This window comes from Opisthocomus hoazin, chromosome 12, assembly GCF_030867145.1.
Source record: "Opisthocomus hoazin isolate bOpiHoa1 chromosome 12, bOpiHoa1.hap1, whole genome shotgun sequence".
Taxonomy (NCBI): domain Eukaryota; kingdom Metazoa; phylum Chordata; class Aves; order Opisthocomiformes; family Opisthocomidae; genus Opisthocomus; species Opisthocomus hoazin.
The window spans coordinates 16,318,253-16,333,568 of NC_134425.1; the positions used below are offsets into that span (position 1 = coordinate 16,318,253).

General features: G+C 45.4%; 1 protein-coding gene across 1 annotated transcript; it reads left to right on the plus strand.

Moving 5' to 3' along the window:
• Positions 1-160: 160 nt before the first annotated feature.
• Positions 161-15,064, plus strand: PSME3IP1 (proteasome activator subunit 3 interacting protein 1). The gene is made up of 7 exons (XM_075434041.1): positions 161-254; positions 3,011-3,155; positions 3,347-3,445; positions 6,922-7,043; positions 10,973-11,106; positions 13,080-13,144; positions 14,295-15,064. The coding sequence occupies exons 2-7, from the start codon at positions 3,026-3,028 to the stop codon at positions 14,510-14,512; spliced, it is 768 nt and encodes a 255-aa protein (XP_075290156.1). The 5' UTR covers positions 161-254; positions 3,011-3,025; the 3' UTR covers positions 14,513-15,064.
• Positions 15,065-15,316: the final 252 nt, after the last annotated feature.

Consider the following 15,316-nt stretch of genomic DNA (forward strand, 5'->3'; position numbering starts at 1 on the left):
TCGCGGCGCGGCGACCGCCCTGACGTTGCCTGTCAGCCAATCCTCCCGGCCAGCCGGCATCTCCTCCGCCTTCCGTAACAGCAGCGGGGATTGGCTACCGGAGGGGAGTGGCCGCCTAAGAAAGAGCTCACTCCGTTGACTCTTGCGGGCGGAAGGGGCGGGGCGGCGGGTGGTGGCGAGCGCATCGAGGCGGGGATCAATGGCGGCGCGCTGGGCCGGGCTGCGCCTCTCGCTGTAACGGGCCGGCGGCCGCGGTATGTGCTGGTACCCCGCGGCCCGAGCCCAGGGGGCGGCGGGGGCTCGGGGAGAGCGGCCCTGGCCGGCCCCGGGGCCCTTCGGCTGCAGGGGCGGAGAGGGCCGGGCCCGGGCCCTGTGAGCGCGGTGGGCCGGGCCGGGCCGTGGGGGAGGCCGCTCCCGGAGCCGGGTGGGTGGCGGGCGGAGGCCGCCGGCGAGGCTCCCCCGCTGCGAGCGTGGCCGGGCTCCCTGAGGAGCGGCTGCCGTATCCCGGCGGCGGGTTTCGGGCTGGCCTCGGGCTCGGTGCGCGGCCCGGCGCGGGAGCGGGGAGCGCTGCCCGCCTCCCCCGCCGTGCCGGCTGCGGGGCCCGATGCTTCCTGCAGGCCTGAAGGCGCTGGGAGCTGCGCGCCCGGGACATCACCGCTGCTCTACGGCCGTCCCAGACCGGGGGTGGTGAGGGCCGTGGAGCTTTATTTTGTTTTTAATCCTGGGAGTGGTACCGGCTGGCAGTGTCAGAAATCGCAGCGTGCAGCCGTGACCTGCGCTGATGTCTGCAGGGACAGCGTAGCGCTCGCCAGAACGCAGTCACTGGGCACACCGGAGGCGAACAGGGGACCGTTTCCAAACACTCGTGTTTTGTCTGGTCTGGAGGATTTTTTGTGTGTTGGAGGTGGGGGAGGGCAAACTGTACAGCAAGATTAGCAGGCTTCGTCCTGGAGTGCTATGCTGCTTGATTCCCTCTGGTTTTTGTTGCCTGGGATGTGGGTGTCGGTAAAGTCGTTATTTGCTGAAATGTGTTTTGTCAGACGCTGCTTTCCAGGACTGTAGTGAAAATACCATAGCTGTATGTCAAGCCATAATTGCGTATCTTAAAGTATATTGTCTAAGTGAACTGACTGATGCAGAAGGCGGGTGGTTTGCTGTTGAAGGTTTTAGTCCCAAGATGATACTGCGCCCTTGCTGAATCCCTCTCTTTCAGTTTATGACTTTTTGTCATCATGGTATTGGAACCTTTCGTTTCCTCTCTAAATGGAGGGGTTGAGGTGACACCGGTGGAGAAACGGATTGTCTTTTTTGTACGGCACTTGGGTGGGAAAGCTGGCCTTGTGATCAGGAGCTGTATTCAGGGGGCAGATTCAATTTTCATCTTCTCTGTAGGTTTCCAGCTTGAATCACCTTCAGAAATGACACGTAAAGAGCAGGTGTTCCATGCTTACTGGAAAGTGGACTTGCCTTAGGGTAGATTTTTGGTAGATATTAAAAAATATTTTAAAAAACGTAAAAAAAAAAAAAATCACTAGCCCTTTGTCTGTCCTTTCTTTCCCCTGTTCTTAGGAGAATCCTTCTATCTTGTCTTCTTTTGGTAATTCCCACCTTAAGAATGCATCCTACTGTAACAAATATTTGTCCAGTGCTCTAACCTGGATGTCTCCTGAAACCTCCATTGGTCATTTGTATTGCAAACAATACCCTCCAAAAACATCAGTTTTCATAAGAATTTTGGGGCTCTCCTTCCTGCAGAGTGTTTCGTTGTGGTACAAAGGAAGGATGATAAACTTCTGGTCCCTTCTGTTATTTGGGTTACGGCATCACTCCCTCCCTTCTTCCCTGGAAGAAATAAATATACTGGGTTCTCTTCCGGTGCTGAAATGCAGGCAGGGTGCAGTCCTAAATGAATAATATGTGGCAGCGCAGGGGGCAGTCATCTGTAGTCCTTGAGGTACTTGCTCGTTATACTGAGGTAATAAGAAGAAACTAGAAAAAAGTGAGGTTAGCTTTACTTTAAATGGACGGCCGTGTTTGTTGTGTTTACGTTGTGCACGTGTATACAGGCTTGAGGTAAGGAACAAAAATAGGCATCGATGCCTTGTTCTGTGGCGTGGCGCTGGCAGAATGAGTCTTGAAAGGAACCACTGAAGACTTGCACAAGCAGTTTGTTCCATCGTGGGCTGACAGGTGCCAAGACCACGAGTTTCCCTCTTAGGATGACTCCGTGGGGCATCTCCACCCTGCGCCTAGTATTGAAATAGGTACCTGGCCAGTACTCAGTGTTGACAACCTCCTGAAGCAAAGGGCAGGTGTACTGTGGGAGAAGGGGCTGTGCCCATTCGGTCAGCAGTGCTGCTCCTGGTTTCCAGTCCTATCCCCGTTTCAGTCCAAGGGAGTTCCCCCTTTCACTCACCTCTTGAACTAACAAACAGTCCCCAGCGTAGCCTGTCCTAGTCCAGCTCTCCTCAGAGCCACAAAGAGTGCAGAATGCTTTTGGAGGTTTGAGAGATTAGTTGCTAATTTCTGAAATCTCACTGTTAAGCACTTACAAATACACATATTCAAATTGTTCAAAACAGGTAGGCTTTCTCAAGTTTTCACAGGATGGGAGCAAAGAAGTGAAGGCAAAGTGTCAAATCCTCGTATCTCCAGAGCAGAGACGTGTAAGAACTGAAATAAAAGGATGTCAGCGTAGGTGTGGAGATTTTTAAAATTTATTTTTATTTATTTTTTATATTTAAGCAAGTTAAATCCAGTGGGGTGGGGATATTCCATTAAAGTATGATTTTTAGAAAAGCACCCTGAGGCAGACAACTAACAGGGAAGACATAATTATGAAAAAGAGTAAAGGAGTCATAGGTCGTGCTATTAGTCTTAGCTGTTATGCAGTGAGTAGGTATCTCCGTAAGTTCTTAATATGTAGTGGTCTTCAGAGAAGCGGGTCTGTAGTAGTGTCTCATGCACTGACAAGTGAAATCAGGCCCTGTCTTTCATATTGTGTTTTTAGGACGGGTGTTCCACAATGGATGGGGGAAATGGTACTGCTGACCTCGTGATTAACAAGAGGTTTGTGTCTGAATCGGAGCTAGAGGAGCGGCGAAAGAGAAGGCAAGAGGAATGGGAAAAGGTCCGAAAACCTGAGGATCCAGAAGGTATGGGATAGATTTTAATAATTACAGGAAGGAGATTGGAGAATACCTCACGTTTGTGGAATGCAGAAATAAAAGGTAGTAGCTTATATTGTGCAAGTTTAAACGATTTTTACATGAAGGAACCAAGAACTGTTGGTGATTTAGTGTTTCTAACATATAGTCTCATTTCCTGGTTTGTTCCTTCCTTTCAGAATGCCCAGAGGAGGCGTATGACCCACGCTCCTTGTATGAAAGACTTCAGGAACAGAGAGAAAAGAAGCAGCAGGAGTTTGAGGAGCAATTTAAATTCAGTAAGCACCGGCAGTTACTATGTTGAACCGAAACCCAGCAAGTTGCATGTATTGTGTGCAGCAGCTGTATATAACATCTGACTGAGGAACATGTCTGTGTGTCTTGTCTGCCTCTCTGAGAGGTAAATGGACTTCAAAAAAGAGTTACTGAAATCTTGTATTTTTCAAGGATGGTAGATGTTCCTGCAGGTAATATGTTATTGTGGGCACCAAGACAGCACTGCACAAGTGCAAAACTCAAAAGCTGCTTGCAGTTATGAAGCTGCATTCCTATCAAGTGTGGAACACTGGGCTTATTTTTCATGTTAAATAAAAAAAAAAAACACCCTGATACCAATCCACGGAAAAGCGGAAATGTAACGTGGTTTTTTGACTCTTGAGCTCAGGCTTTAGCACAAGACCATCCTATGTGAATGAATAGAAAGAAATCCTGTTTCAGCAGCTGTTACATTTCCAAACTGTAATTAGCTGACGCAAAAGTGATTTGAGGCTCAAGATTACTATATGCAAGAAGTAAACACACAGGAGTTGATTTAAAAAGTAGGTATTTAACTCTTCAAATGAAATGGAAACCTAATTTCTACTGATGTTGAATTTCTGGTTTTATAGAAGAATCCTTTGCATTGTATCACCTGTGTATGTGCTGCTGAGTGCAAAGATGATAATGAGAACTAGAAAATTATTAGTCAACCATTTTGGGAAAAAGGGAGCTATTGGCTCTGTCTAAAGAGAAGTGAGGATGATACTGTGGAACTCCATTTTAAGGTGGGTTCTGATCGATTTTGGTCCTTTAGCTGGAAGCCTTACTCTCAAGCTGCTGTGTTCTTTAAGCTCCAGTTCACCTAACTGGATTCTGCCTAGAATTTCTCTTGTATTCGCGACACAACAAAACTCTGTTTCACTTTTAGCTGTGGCACAATCTTTGAGTTCTGTTAGACCACCCCTGCAGATGCTATCGAGTGTGTTACTGATGGCCAGGATTGCCTCTCCTGTTTTGTAGTACGTGCTTTTCGAATCGGTCCTGTAGCCAGATTTCTTTGGGAGAAGGTGAGTGGGAGGAACTGACTGACTGAAAAATCAGTGTTGGGTGGACTGGGGACCGCTCGTTTACGTCATCAGAGTTCAGCGCAGTTTGGTCACTTGTGACAGGGTTAGTCCCTGAATATGCTGGAGTTTGCCTTAAAATGTTCATAAGTACTTTTTCTATCCGTGGGAATTTTGGCGGAGTAGAAAAGGAGTTCATTGCACAGTCACTGTGATCGGGCCGAGTTGATGATGGGATGTGGGAGGAGAAACACAATGCTGAAGAATTGTATTTGCATAAACACACAAACTTAGTTACTCTGACCTTTTGTGTACATAAAAACTGGTATACAGACTAGCAGTTCTTTCTGCTAGGTTGTTCAGCATTCCAAGAATGTCTTCCTTTCCAAAGTAAAATAATTTTAGTAGAATGTTACAGCATTTTAAATGAAAAATAATACTAGTATTCTCTAAATGCAACTTCAGAAGTTTTCTCTGAACAGTTATGGTAACCGAAACAAGGATAAGTGGAAGCTTTTGCCTGTCTCTTAAGCGTTGCTTGTATTTTTAGTGGTGAAGAGTGGAAAGCACAGGTAGCAGCATTAATGTGTTGAAGTCTCCAACTGTACCTACAGGATTCTCGCCAGCTGGGCAGTTTCCAGTTCGCTTCAGTAAACTTCTGCTCCGAGTCAGCTGGGGTGATGTGACCAAGCAATTCTTGTCCACGTAGCCACCAGAAAACTGGCTGCTATCAGCCTAGATGGGAGAGGCTTCTAGTAACTGTCTGCATTAATTGTTTCCCTTGTCGAGTTATACGAGATGTGCAACGTCTTCCCTTTGGTTGAGGAAGCCTGTAAACCAAGTACTGGGATGAGAGGCATCCCTGAGAGGGAGTAACTGAGAAGTAAACCAGGTTGCTTTTAAGGCAGCCCTTGCAGAATCACAGATACTTGCTGCCCTGGAGAGCAAAACCAACTGCAGACAGGTTAGCAGGGAATCTCAGTAACCTCAGCCAGGAGCATCGCTGTGGCTGCTTCTCTTGGTTCGCAGGTCAGGCAGGCAGAGGATGAAATGATTTCACATCACTTGCTTCAGAAGACGTCCAGAGTTTCACTGCTTTTGGGGTCTGTTTGAAGGGGCCCTCAGCAGTAGTTGCGAAGGCTGCAAGTTACTGTTTAAAGGTGTACAAATACATTCTGCGTTCTTAGAGTTGGAAAGAGTAGGGCTCAGCCTTTAAAAAGTAACCTCAAATAATAACTGCTTTTCTGTCAAAGGCAGAAGCTTGCCAATTATCAGTGTAAATGGATTTCTTAGCTTGCCATTAAAGTGAGTAGGACTTGAGTATGTGGGTGAGAATTAAAAAACACATGGCAAACTCGTTGAAAAGCCTAAAAATCCTCTTAGAGAATTAAGCTCTAATGAAGACTAAAGGTGATGGTTGAGTTAAGATTTCTGAGGACGACTACAAACAGCAGGACTTGGTTTTTCTAAAAAAAGTACTTTTTATTACCTTACTAACTAAATCATTTGATTGAGAGACATTGAATGTTTACAGACTTCCTGCTGCGCTGATGTGTACTTTCCTTAACGTAGGGTAGCATGTTTGGAAAGAATTCATTTTTATTTGGAAGTTAGGAACTATTTTGTACTTTCTTTTCTCTTTTCTTTTTTTAAGCAGATGTTAATCTCAGTGAAGTTAGTAATTGTTTGCTTTAAGAAAATGTACTGTCTATTTTGGGGCAAGATTTATGGGGAGAAGTAAAGTGGTTTTTTTCCAGTTATTGATTGGGTTAAGAACACATTCTGAGGAGAAAAGCTTAAACTTGGTGTCTGCAACCAAAACAACAAATACATCATTGGTTAATATGGCTGTTCCTCAGTTTGTGTAACCTGTTCCAAATGGTGTTTCAGAGCTGCAGAAAGGCTGTGTGTGTGAAAACTTGGTCAGAGTTCCTTAATTCTGTCAGCAAGTCCAACAGTGTTTCATGGCTTCCTATGAATTGTGTCTTGCTTTTCTCTATAGTAATAGTGTTGTGTTCGAACGGTGTGAGTTTGTTGTGGTTTGTGTGCTTGAGTGTGCCAGAGCTTCGGCTTGTTAGCATCCAGTATCATTAACCAGGAAGTATTTTTACTCCTTAATTACAGAATCCAGCGGGTAGCTTGCAGAGTTTGCTTTGTACCCTTTTCCTGGCACAACAGCGTGGCTGCTGGCGTACCCAGTTCACTCAGTCACCCGGGACTCTGCTCCCCGTGTTCCCAGTGACGCTCTGCAAATTGTTCTGCCTCAGTGGTGCTAGAAATGCCATATGTGAGACGTAGACGCTTGCCTACATGGATGGGGCTGTTTTAAATCATCGGAAGGCATTCTAAGAGGATGGCGAAGTAATGCAAAATAAATGGCTGCTCCCTAAGTGGTTTTAGCTTATCAATATGCATTCTTTTCTTTTATTCAGAAAATATGGTAAGAGGCTTAGATGAAGATGAGACGCATTTCCTTGATGAGGTTTCTCGGCAGCAAGAGCTACTAGAGAAGCAACGAAGAGAAGAGGAGCTGAAAGAACTGAACGAATACAGAATATCCTTTGCAGTAAACTGGCTGGCGGTTGTGTAGAGGAGGAGAAGAGACTGGGCTGTAGGTTTATTCTGTCATTGACATTCTTTCTGTAAAACTGCTTTACAGAACATGTGCTATGAGAGACTTTTAATGTAGCTTGGATCACTTGCTGTAATGTTTGATATTTCCCCCGACCCCTCCATGTCTTTGGTACTTTTCTGTCCTTTTCCCCATTGTGTGGGGTTTTTTCTTTCCGTTATTGAGGGCATGAAATACTATAGCTAAGAAAATAAAGAGAACGTAAAGGCAGAAAAGCATATTACTTCTAATCTTTTTTTGTCTTCTTATCGAAAGGTAAATGTTCTTGTTTGGTTTTTTAACTGCATATTGGCTGTTTCTAACATACCTGTTTGAAATAATGTTTGAATTCCACTCTGTTATTTTTCTTGGAAGTATTAGCTACTGTCTCCCTTGCTGATAACTGCAGGAGGGGAAATTAAACATCTCTGTGCAGATGTGGAGACTCAGCTCCTTTGGATAATACAGGCTTGTAGGCAGTACTAAGAGCAGGACAGTTTGGCTTTGCTGTTAAATACCAAATTTTCATGAAGATATGCTAGAAAATTATACAGAATGCTTTTTCTCTCTAATCAGCACCAGTCCAAGGAGGTTGGAATGTTTTGAGGATTTCTGTGCTGAGCTAAATGTTAGTTTTTTGAGGCTTACTGAATCTGTGCAGAATCTGATGGTTTCATTGCCTCCTAATGATAACCATTGCTTTCAAGTGATCTGTGAGCAAAGCACAAGTTCTCAAGGATGCTTTAGCGCTAGAGATCTGCATTACCTTGTAATAATTAGTGATTTACAGCTTAGAGCGTGTGTTCTGTGAAGAGCATTGAAGTTCTCAGTAATGCGTTTATGATAAAGAAATACTGATGCTTTTTTTTTTTTACTTCAGAAATAGGCTGCAGTTGGTTGATGGATTTGAAATATTTTCTTGATTTGTTGGCTCTAATAATGGGCTGTTCGTGGCATATATTTAGTGTCAGTGATGGTTGCTTGTGGGTCTGGCTGATGCAGGGACGTGCAGTGTAAGATCGTGCTGTGGAAGCAGCTGACAGCTCTAGTTAGGTCACGTACGCCTGGGATGAACCACACCATCCCAGAGGGAATCTTACGTTGCCTTGAATTAACCACATAACACTGATCCCTGTATTTACTGAGAACGGCCTGTTGAAGACGTACAAGCCATCCAGCCTCAGTCTCTGCAGTCTTAGTAATGGCGCCTGGCTCTGTATCTGAAGTCTTGCTGTAAATTAAACTGTAGAACTTACTCTGCTGGTGGGGTGGAGTGGGGGAGAATGTTTTATAGTCACCTCATCTTATGAGAAGCTGAGAAGTTTTGCTCATTCAGTTTCCTTTTTTTTTTTTTGATTTAATCGTAATATTTCAAGGAACCTCAGCCATTTGCAAAATGACTCATCTGTGTCTGAAATTTTTGGTGGTATTCTTTTAAAACACAAAAAGTGTTTTTGCATCTGCAGGTTGTTACTACTGGTTTATCACTACGCTGACAAAAAACAGTGGGTACTAGGTGAACGTGCTGAATCTATTGGTACTGTTCAAGTGCGCTTCCAAACTACTAAGAGGAATGTCAACCCACTGGGTTTCATTGCTTGATCTTTTTCCTGAGATAACATCCAAGTTAAGCTACTCGGAGGCGTGAATTTCCTGGTAAAACCTACGTCAATATTCTGGTACAGAGCTTTTTTTTTTTTTCTTTGTTCCTTCATTTTTTAGGTTGAACAATTATGAAATCATATATCTTAAGGATAAACATGCCTTGGAATATTTTAATGCGCTCTCAAGCATAAGAAATTCATATGCATGGATGCATAGGAATTTTACTTCCTTTTTGCTCCTTACCTTATCCAGACCCCACTGGTCTGAGAGTGTTCAAAGACTTACAGGTATTTTTTTAAGCCAGTTCCAAGACATGTTTGAGAAGAAGGTCCTCTTGTCTTAAACCCTATGTAAATGTAAGAAAAGTCCCCCTGCAAGAAGAAGGCTTTACTGTAGGACAGCTGTTTTAAGTGCAGTTGATATTTAAGGTTGCAAGGTTTATTTCTACTGTAGTCTCCCTGCAAGCAGACACTTCTTGGCTAGGTATAGTGTTATATTTGCTAATGGCAGCAGTACATATAAAATCTCTGTTAAAAATGCGCTGCATCTCTGGTAGTTTAGGAGCATTAGGAGAACAGCATCCAGGATGGAAGTGAAAAGCCTGTAATTTGGTATCTGCTGAAAGAAGAGTCTTTGGGTTCCTCAGCCAGGCTTTTGGAGTGCAGTGTTTGAATAGAACAGGGTGATGAACCTGAATGTGGAAGCTGAACGCTGCAGTGTGTGGAATCCGGTGTTCGACACAAGTGTTCACATGGCTTCTGATAGCCACAGGATGGCACTCCTGTGCCATCTTATATAGCCTTCAGCAGTCTGGTTTTGACTGAGACTTTCAGTTGAGGTGGGGAGCAGCCTGGGTTACTGCTGTGTCCTTAGGAAAATCATATAGGGAATGGTATCTGAGCACTCATAGTTGTGAAATGATTGGAGACTTCAAGGGAAAGTGTAAGAGTTCTTGATCTGCAGATGTTCAGTGGGGAAAAAGGCCTATGACATCGAGTATATGGTCCATAAATACAAAATTCACTATCCAATATTTGTCTGCAATAACTGGGGCACCTGTGAAACCCCAGCATGTGGTTATGTCACCTGGTGAGTGGGATTGTAGTCAGAGAAGAAACTGGTAGAAAGCTAGATTTAGGGTTATAAACAAATACCCTTTTAAATTGGGTTGATTTGCCTTTGTTATGTGCAGTTTAAAAGTTTTGCAGAAGCTATTGTGACTGCACTGGTACCTCGTTAACAAACAGGATCGTTGACGGACCTCGCTTCCCCAGACACAGCTGGACACTGACTCTGCTGTCAGGGCCAGAACTAGATCCTGCTGTGGAAGGAGACCTGGTTTGTGTGTGTGCAGGGTGAGTGTGCCTTAATAACAGACCAAGCTCCTTCTTATCCCATCTGAGAACCTGCTTAAGCTTCTCCACCTCATCTTAGGTTTCAGCCGCATCCCACCTTGCTAACACTGTTTGAAGCTACTTAGTTTTTCTGTGCAGTCGCAGTCTTTTTGGGTAGATGTTGGACCACGTGGACCTGTGATCAGATCGGTCTCTGTCCTCTTGGGGCTGGTGTGCAAACCGACAGCAGCAGCCTGGTGGCCCTTACAAAGAGATGAGCTGAAAAGTTAGAGTGATAAATACCAAAATGGAAAATTGAACTGGTTTGCTTTGGTAGGCTGAAGTCTGCTGGGCTCAGCAAAAGCAGGGTTTGAGGAGTGGAAGTGAGCCCACGTATTGCTACTTAGTTTTTTTGGTAAGGATTTAGGGGGGTTGAAGCACCAAATGGGAATTACAAATGTGTTGATCCTCATAGAAGGAGGAAGTACTGCATTGCACTGCATTGCCTCTTCCTTGGAGTTTTTTGGTTTGGTGGTTTTTTGTTGGGGGGGGTGGGGCGGAGGGTGGCCAGTCTGACCTTTTTGCTTTTCTAAGACCTTTAGGAAAAGGCAGGACGATGAGTGTGCTGCTGGGTGCTGGATGTGGCGTGTGGTGTGTCTTGCTGTCTACAGAAAAGCAGCTCCTAGTCTGCTGCCTGGATGTCTTTCCAGGGAGAGCTGGTATTGACACCCGAGAGAGTGCTGAACCCAGAGGGTGAAGTCTCTTCTCTCTTGGCCAAAGGCACCAGCTAAATGTCATTACAAATAAGTTTCTTTTGATAGAATACGTGAATGAACTTCGGTCGCTGCTGTCAGCAGAGCTGGCTAAATACGTTGGAGAGGAAGTGTCTGTTCTCTCCATTCCTTCCTGGTTGATCCTTAACCCTTAATTCACAGCACTCTCACCAAAGTGGGAGTCAGTATGGACCCAAAGAAGGAAACTGAGAAGAAATTGCCCATGAAGTCAGTGGAAAACAAGAACAAATTCTCTCAGGCAAAGCTGTTGGCAGGAGCTGTGAAACACAGAAGGTTAGTTTCACACCTCTATAAATTCATGAGGAACGGAACCCAGTTAGCACTGCGAAGGGAGGCAGGCCAAAACTGCCTCCAGAGAGTGAGGTGTGAACCTTAGCCCTAAAGAAAAATGGGGGGAGGTATAAGAAAAGACCAGCCTTGTTTCTTTAGGCTCTCACAAGCTGTGGGAAAAACATGAAGCAATTCAAGCAGAGAAGCGTGTGTAAAGCAAGTGGGCAGACTCTTCGTTCTAGACTGCCAGGCTTGGGCAATCCTGCTTTGGAATCTAGGGAGAATCTATTTTACATCTCTATTTGTAGATATCAGTGTCACCTCACTCATGTAATTTCATTCAGGTTTGCATCGTTTATCAGACGATTTTATCGGTGTCTAAAAGGGATTGTTTTAATTGCTGCTGGGGGCAGCATGGGGGGGGACATAAGTTACAAGAGAAGAGCTTTGTGCACCAGTTCGATCCTGAGGGCATCAGGCAAGCTTCCTTGTTGCTCGCTGAATCGCACTGATACGTCGACACCCTTTCCATCCCAGGGAGATGGCAGCTGAATTTGATCTGTTTGCTGTTTGGAGGTTGGTCTGCAAACGCGGCTGCCGCTGTGTTGGAGGTTATGGAGAAACCAGGCATATGGGACCAGACTTTTTTCCCACAAATGAGTCGTCTGATATTTCAGATGATTACTGACTTCTCGAAATTCAGTCAGTATTTTTGAATCTGTCCCAGAGAATGAGTGATTATTTTAGAAGCTTATCTTCTAGGGTGACGTTTAGCTCCCAGTACAGCAGTACCTGCATGTCTGGAAACTGAAGTAAGCACTTCTACCACCTAGTGTGGGGGATTGGGTAGTTGTTTGGGTTTTTGGAGGGCAGAGAAGAAAAACCCTGAACTCATAACAAGCAGCCAACAACGTTGTTTTTTCTTGTAACGACTCGTACTTAACCCAGTAGGATGTAGAGAAGGAGCTGGCATGTGCCTAGTGGCACATCCAAAGGCTGCAGATGGCATCTGTTTGAAGAGAGCATCTTAACTGACATGTCAGTGCCACCACAGACGTGCTTTGCTCCATCTTCTATTTTTGCAGTCTTATCTTTTATTGCAAACTGGGCAAAACCAAGTGTAGTGTGAGCTCAACATCTGCCCTATGAGCTTTGAAGTTTACTGTGAAGGACGTATTACTGCTAGAACCTCCCTGCACAGAGTAAGCTTTCATCCATACTGCATGTTCTGGCAGGGATGGGAAGGAGTTAATGCATAATGCCCATACTTCATCCCTTCAGTTCATCACAGCTGAAGCTGGGAAGCATTTGTTTATGTGGATGACTTAGGATCGGGAACAAGAGGGGGGGGAAAAGAAACTGAGCAGTGACAAGGAAGAGCTGAAGAGTCACACGTCGAAGTAATGGTCCTGTCCCCCAGTACTGCTTTGCACCCAAAAAGGACCCCTTTGTTTTCTAGGTCAGACTCTGCAGCTGTGTGTGAATTGCTGCAAGACCTGCTGGGCTTCTTACTGGGTGCAAGGTTGCCAGAGGTTTTGGAACAGGCTCTCTAGGTGCTTGAAGGAGGGGAGGGAAACCCCGGAAGGGAAGAGACAGGGATGTTGCGCCAGCAAGCGTGGTAATCGCCCACGTGTGCAAGCCTGCGGTCGCAAGGGGCGGCTGAAGCTCAGGTCATTCCTGATCTCTAGCTGAATAGACAGCTCTGGGTCGCTGCGTGAGAGTCTGACTTGGACTCCCAGCAGCGTGTTTCTGTTTCCTGGGTTAACAGGTGATTCTTGGGACTGTGGGTGTTGAATCTTTCTAGGATCCTGCATGTTCCCCGAGCAGCGCCAGCTAACAGCAGTTAGGAGTGGTGGTGGTCATCAGGGGACCCTGCTGGCGTTCATTGTAGCATTTGAGGCTAGCTGTGACTTTAACTTCACAGCGGTTAAGGGGTTGCTTATGAGGAGCAAGACACTTTCTGATTTTTTCCACAGTTCAGATGGTGGTAACAGCGTGAAGAGGTTGAAACTAGATACGGATCATGACGAAAAGAATCAAGGTATGTCCTGATTTCTGCATGTGGGAAGCTGTCTGTCTCTCACCTGAACAGCGACTGACTTGGTGTTAAATCTGATAGCGGATTTGCTTTTCTGCTCCTTCGCTATGCAAGCCACCACAGACTGTGGTTGGCATGTTCTCTTTAAAAGCGGTAGAAATGGTAACTGTGGGTGCTGACAGCCTGCCCAGGAAATACGGCTGGATGGAACGTCTCCAGGTCATCAGTCTGTCCCCTGCCTAAAGCATTCCTGACAGATGTTTGTCTAAGCTGCTCTTAAATCTCTACAGATGGAGATTGTGCACCTTCCTTGGGCAGTTTATTCTAATGCTTAACTGATTTTTACCTGTAAAGAGTTTTACCTGGTAACTAGTAGGAGTCTCCGTAGCTGCGTTTTGAGCCTGGTGCTTGTCCTGTCAACAGGAGACGTGGAGAACTGATCGTCCCTTTCCTCTGCGCGGCAGCATCTGATGTATTTGCATGCCTCAGCATGAAAAGCTAATAGCAAGGAAGTGATCTTGTCCATCCTGAAACCTATTTGTTTCAGAAAATTATGGGGACCTAGAAGAAAAATGGAGTTGCCTGTCAGTCTTAGCTGTCAGGGCTGCGATTGACTTGCTGTCAAGATACTCTGACACAAACAGGGTGAGCTGCAATTGCGTGATGACAACCTGAGGCGCTTCCTGAATCTCCTTATGTTCAGTAAACTTTCAGAACGCTGGAAATAATTAATCAGCTGTGGAAGATGGGAGACATTGACTAGCAGAGCGATGGAATAAAACTTTTCCCCGACTGTGCTATTAAATCACAAAAAAATATTCAATTACACAAAGCAGAGCTATTTATTCTTATTTAGTGGGTTTGGTATTTGACAAGCATCAAACTGACAACTTTAGAATAAAAATCTGTACCGCCAGCATAGAGCTGGGCTTAAACTAGTGATGAGAACAAAAAAAAATAATCCCCTGAGGTAGCAAGTCCTTCCTGTCAGAACAGCTTTATTGCAGCATGAAGCTGCCTTATGCTTTAATTATATCCTGCAATCATCTGCCGCTGATGTGGCAACAGCAGGTGAGTGACACGCGGAAGCTCCTGGGCTGATTCCAAGCCCTTTCCTGCACTCTTGTTTTTGACTGAGGCACCTCTCTTCCAGAAAAACCATCCTGTGTTCCCTTGGGGAGCGGCTCGGTGGGAGGCTCCACTGTCCACTGTCCCTCGGCTGCCGTGTGCATTGGGATCCTGCCTGGCCTGGGCGCCTACTCGGGAAGCAGCGATTCCGAGTCCAGCTCAGATAGCGAAGGCACTATTAATTCCACTGGAAAGATCGTCTCTTCTGTCTTTCGTGGCAACAGTTTCTTTGATGGTCCATAATGAAATCCCTCCGTGTGTAACGTAGTGCAGAGTATCTTCCAAAGCCCCGATGGATGCTTGATGCATCCTTCTGCCCCAGATATAATCTTTCTAGCTAACCCCTCAACTTTAATACGCTCAGATGCTCCTAAAACAACTCATTGTATCCTTTTTACTATTTTTTTCCCCCCTCCCCAACTTTCCATTTCTGGGGTGCGTACTGAGCCTGGAAGAAAGGCTGCCATCCTCAGCCAGAGGGCACACCTGGTCATGTAATGAAGGGCTGAGGGTAGGGAGGAGAGTGCTTTATCTTTTATGATGCTTACAGAAAGAAAGAATTCTGATGATTTAAGAAGTTTACACAAGATGAACAGGCAAAAAAATACTCACTTGAAGCAGTGAAGTCTTGTAGAAACAGCCATGTGTTCTGTTTTAAAATGTCATTTTTATTCTGTATTTGAGAAATGGGGGCAGAACAGAAATCAAGCAGATGGTGAAGTGTAGATTGCCATGACACTGTAAAGAAGTTTTAGTGTTCCATGATTAAAGACATTCTGAATGCATTTTTTTTTATCTTTGCTCATGCCATTCATAATTGTTCCCATTCCATTAAGCAATTTCTGCTCTACCCAGCCAGCCCCTTCCTCTGACCGCCCTGCAGGAGACGTGCAGGCCAGCCTCCTACCAACGGAGAGGTGGTGGTGGAAAGCTCTTCTTCCGAGTGAGTTCAGAGGAGCTGCAGTTGCCTGTTGTGCTCACCGGCCACTGCTCCCACACCAGCGCTTGACGAGTCGTTCCGCTTCTCTGCAGCAGTGTGCTGAAGGG